Here is a 5,647-nt window from a genome sequence, read left to right as displayed (position 1 = left end):
ATCAAAATCATACTCGTTATCTTATGCTACGAAATATATATTACAACCTATAAATAAGAAAATAAAACGTCCAGAAAGGATGAAATGTAGTGAAAAAATAATTTAAATGAATTTGTCTTGTGCATATACATGTTTGCTATCTTAGAAAAACAAGAGAAATCTTCCTTGCCTTCAGCGATGTGATAAAACGAAACTCTTTAATTTACATCAAAGTTAAGTAAACTTAAAAAATATCTTTTTAAATATTAAACAGACGACCTCATGACAACATGTGTTTTATCATCTTTCATATTCCTTTCAGATTCCTTCATATTACTATTTTTCCTTACAAATTAATTCTCTATTCTTGTCCTATGTATTTTATTTTCTTCACTTTACTACTTTGCCACTCAGCCACAAAGAGGTTTTCTCTGGCATCTACACATAAACCCAATGAATACTAGATCACAATTTTTAATGAAACGAAGGAACTGTCCGTCTTGATTCTGGATATGAATATTGTCGTTGAAACTGTCTGCAATCAGTATATGATTCTGGCTGTCTGTGATGATTCCACGTGGATAGAAATATTTCCTGGTATTGGAGGCTTGGTTACAAGCAGTGTATCTAAATCGGAGTTTACCAACTTTATTAACAACCACAACTGCGTAGGCACCAGAGTCAGCCACACAGATATCCATGTTTTTATTTTCAGTGATGTATTTGGGGGTACCTGATAAAAACAAAGGCTCATTTTTATCATCAAGCTGAATGGTTTGTTTCTCCGTGAAGTCAGAATAACGGACGACTTTTGATTGTTTATCTTCACTGTCCATGATAACTATTACGTCACCGGTGCAAGAAGTACAGACAGAGCAAGGTATCCAGTTCTGCAATCGAATTTCTTCCACAATCTGATGATTCCTTACTTTGAAAATGGATTTTGTTTTAAAGTCAGTATAAATGAGATACCCACTCCTTGTCACTGCTATGTTACACGGATCGTTTCCAGACTTGGTTTGGATTGACTTCAGTAGATTGCCCTGGAGGTTGTAGAGTTTCATGATTTTGTCTTTCCCACTGGTCCAGATTTCTTCATCATTAAGACAGATTACATTAAACAATTCCTTATACCCAGTATCTATGGTGATGATGAGTTCTTGTTTATCCAGAAGTTCTTTGACAGACGGACAAACTTCATCTTCTTGTGTAGCATCCATTGTGTAGCAATGTTCACCTTTTGTAATGGATAATTCTGACAGAGAACCAAACATTTGATAGAGCTGTTCTGTGTTGATCTGATGAAGAGAAAGACTTGGTAATGAAACATTGACTTTAGGAGGTAAACTTCTGAATTCATCATTCCTGGATTCGTATGTGGATATCATGGGAATATCATTTGAGTCTAGTATTTTTTTCAGTTCCATTATGCATTGATTTACAACTGAAGTGATATGTTTTATCTTATTTTCCTGTTCATTTAGAACAGTCATGTGTTTAGTTTTCATCTCATCAATTTCAGATTTAGGTTTGTTGACAATGATGTTAATTTCTCTGTGCCAGTCTTCTCCTTGGTTGGTGACAGTAGAGTTCAATTCCTTATAATGTTTTTCTAAGGTTTCCTTTTCATTGTTGAGATCTAATTTAATTCTTTCATATGCAGGGTAAATTGTTTTCTCTAGGTCCGCTGACTTTTTTTTATATCCTTTGTTTTTGAAATTAGTTTATCTAAAGCATCTGTTAAATCATGACCTTTATATTCACCAGAGGAGGGACAGATGGAAAAGACATTAAAATCACATTTCTCACAATAAACTTCACAGTTTTTATGGCTATGTTTTTGACATGGCAAGTTGGTTGCAACAGTTCTGTGTTTGTAGGGCACAACATTGTGTCTTTTTGATGAATCAGAGAGATGGTCTCCCCACACACCTTACATAGGTTAATATGACAAAGTTCACAATGACTCTGTGTGGAATCTTCTTTACAAATGTCACATTTAAGGAGTACTTGAGCTCTGTCCGGGAGATCCATATGGGGGTCTCGTCACATGATAATATGAGTAATAGAATAGAATAGAATTGAATTTAATACAGATTGAAATAACAGTTTGCGTGGAATTTCAAATGAAATATAAAAAAGGGATAAAACTGGGGATAATGGTAATAAGAAGAAAAAAAGTTGTCTTAGTTTTCATTGATTTTTTTTTGTTACATCAAATATACTTATTCGATTTAATACAAATAATTCAATCAAATTAGAATATTTGATGTAAGAAAAAATCAATAAAAACTAAGACAACTTTTTGGGACTTCTAATTCCAATTTTTATCCCACTAGCTATCTTCAATAAAATTGAACTGCCGAAATATGAGTTAAATATTCGCCATTCGACCTTACACGAAAAATATCAATTAATCATTAAAATCTATGTACTGAGTAGTTATTTGTAAGCCATTTTTTCTTCTCACCTTTAATTCAACATGCCCCTCTGAAAATCCTCTATAACGTCCTGATATTTATTGCACATTATTTCCTGACGTGAGTTCATTTGCTTTAAAAACCTGTAAAATTTTGTTAATAATTTAAATCAATAACTGTCGGTATTATGAAGTTTATGCAAACAAATTACGCATAATACTAAAAAGTTAAGTATAGTTATTTAAGGGTTCTCGCAATCTAATAAGGCTATTTCAGTGTACTTTATCTATTTAGTTTTTTTTATACTGTAAAACTTTTAAAATTCACTGTGTCTATATTTCAAAATACTTCGCCTTGTTACTCTTGATCAAAATTCATATATTTAAAAATGCTTTCAAAGAAAATATAATTTTGAAATATATACTGTTTTAAACCGATCGTGAGATGTAGAATTGGTGATATGTTTATAAAAGAGACTGGTGCAGGAAATTCAAAAGGAATTATTTGTATTGGATCCGGATAGGGCTGTGTAGTTCACAAAATATCCAGCATCGAGTAAATAGTCGATAACGCAATAATGCAATTGCGCAATAAAGCGTTTGTGATACGACAATGAAGCACCATCGTCATTGCATTATCTCGCTTTCGCAGCATCGTTATCGCGCTATTGCACTATCACTTCATCTATAGCACTATCGCACCATTGACATGTAAGTCGATGCTCGATGGTACAATAGTGAACTGCATGGCCTTATCCGAATTCCATAGGAAGGGGTCGAGTCTTAAAGACTAAAGGATCGATGGTGCGATAATGAGCGATAAACGATGAAACAGTGGTGCGATAGCTCTTTGATAATGATGCAATGGCTCGGCAGTGCGATGAAGATGATGCAATAGCTCAATGGAGTGAAAATAAACACCGTTTTATCGTCATCGTTCCATCCCACCATCACCGCACTATGTCGCGCCATCGCATCACCGTCATCGCACGATTGCACCGGATAGGGCCATCTAATTCACTATTGCATCATCTCATACTGACGATGAAGCGATAGTCCGATTACGATGAAGAGATGGTTCGACAATGCTTAGACGATTATGCAATTACACGATGGAGCGAGAGCACAGTGCAGCGATGGTACAATGACACAATGGTACGATGACGATGAAGCAATTTTCACTATCGCCTCAATGTTCTTGCACCTTTTTATCTCATTGTCGCGCTATAGCATTATTGTAATCGCGGATCCTCAATCGCACTGCATGTACGCTTCATCGTTATCGCACCAATTACATTATCGCGCCATCGACCTTTAAGTCGATGCTCGATAGTGCGATAGTGAGCTGCATGGCCCTACCAGGCTTCCATAGATGAATGTGTATAAAGGTTTAAATCGCCTTTGGGTGTTGGATCATTGATAATAATGTCAATAATGACACTTATTTCGATCTACATTTTATGTAATGCAAATAAATCTTTGATTCAATAAATGTATTTGAATTTCCCTCGGGATTAATTAATTTTGAACGTAATATGAGGGTTCCAATTCTCGTGATTAACAGATGTACACTGAAAAGTTTAATATATTATAAAACACTTAAAACTGAGTGTTATTGTTTTTTTTTACACAGAGAAACAAACCATAATTGAATTGACATATCAGTGAATATAATGACGGAAAAATAGTCAGGAAAATTAACAATTGAATTTCTGAAAAGCACCACCACTAAAGAAAAACGCCTTCATAGTATAGTATATTGAAATCGGCCTTGCTCTATAATTGTAATATCTATTTAAAGTTATTCTAGTAGAAAATAGCAATTTTAGCTTGATTTTCTATTTGAAAAATAAAGAAATCGATATAAATCACAGATACATGTAATTGAATTATGTTGATGCAAAATCAATATACTATACAACTGTGTTTAAATATTCATGATATGAAAATGTGTGAAAGTCTTCTTCCTTAATCGATAATTATTATTTGTTTCTATACGAGTACTGTTAAGAGATGACAATCGCATACATGGAAGAATTGTAAACATTTGTCAATATAACTCAGTATAAATTTCAACTGCCGTTTATACCTCAGTAAAACTATACTTTTAACTAGTAATCTCATTTCTGAGTAGCCCCGTGTGGATCCGGGTTAGAATTGGTCCTCGGTTCCCCCTTGCTTGTCGTAAAAGGCGAATAAATGGGGCGGTCCTTCGGATGAGAAGTTCGTATAAACCGAGGCCTCGTGTCACAGCAGGTTTGGCACGATAAAGATCCCTCCCTGCTCAAAGGCCGTAAGTGCCGAGCATAGGCCTAAATTTGCAGCCTTTCACCGGCAATGGTGACGTCTCCATATCAGTGAAATATTCTGGAGAGGGACGATAAACAGTATACAATCAATCAATCAATCATTTCTGCGTAAGCTCCACGCATTAAATTAATAAAGCCTGCCCAATGGGACTGCTCTCTGGGAATGCTCTCTGGGACTGCTGGGCCCGCTGTGGGACTGCAGTGGGAGTGCTCTGGGCCCGCTGTGGGACTGCAGTGGGAGTGCTCTGGGGCCGCTGTGGAACTGGAAAAGCACTCACAGAAAGCAGTTCCCGGGACTGCTTTGTGTCAGATTGGGTCTAATTGGTACTGTAATGTTTTTATCAGTGTGAATCTAGCATTTACAGATATATTTGACACATTGTGGAGTCCCCACAAATTTTAATCGACCGGTCTGACTGTCATATTTTAGTTCAGTTTTTTCCCTTTCGGAATTATTGAATCCAGCTGAAAACTATGCAGTGTTAAAGATTAGTTTTTCCACATAGAAAATTCATATCTTTAATGTGAGTTTTTCGGCGATTTATATAGAGAGGTACAGATTTTATATTACGTTGTCATTTTCCTTTTCTTGGCAGAGATCATTTACATGTAATAACAGTTTTCTACTCATCGCCTATTTTAAAAGTGAATGTCTTTGCGACGACAATAAGAAAAGCTATTGGGTTTTCTGTAATTAGGAGCTCTTTAATATTACTTTTTAACTGAGAAAAAAAGTTAAAACTTTCCTTTTATCTTGATAAACGGTATGTTGCATTACTCATAAATCCACCCTCGCTCTAAACCATGATCAAATAATATCAAAAAATTACTTAAAATATACATTTGTACCTGTATTGATAAGTACATTCATTGTGTTGACATCCCTTGTACATGTAGATATCTTTAAACAGTTGTTTTAAATGTTAATTCGGCTAAAAGA

At 35.1% G+C, this 5,647-nt stretch overlaps 1 protein-coding gene across 1 annotated transcript; it reads right to left on the bottom strand.

Moving 5' to 3' along the window:
• Positions 1-389: 389 nt before the first annotated feature.
• LOC134262442 (uncharacterized) lies at positions 390-1,406 on the bottom strand. The gene has a single exon (XM_062744835.1). It carries the CDS (start codon positions 1,404-1,406, stop codon positions 390-392), a length of 1,017 nt encoding a protein of 338 aa, XP_062600819.1.
• Positions 1,407-5,647: the final 4,241 nt, after the last annotated feature.

The sequence above is a fragment of the Saccostrea cucullata genome, unplaced genomic scaffold (genome assembly GCF_032062105.1).
Source record: "Saccostrea cucullata isolate Sc308-1 unplaced genomic scaffold, CSIRO_AGI_Scuc_v1 ctg11495, whole genome shotgun sequence".
In the NCBI taxonomy this organism is placed as follows: Eukaryota; Metazoa; Mollusca; class Bivalvia; order Ostreida; family Ostreidae; genus Saccostrea; species Saccostrea cuccullata.
This window is presented reverse-complemented; position numbering and strand designations above follow the sequence as displayed.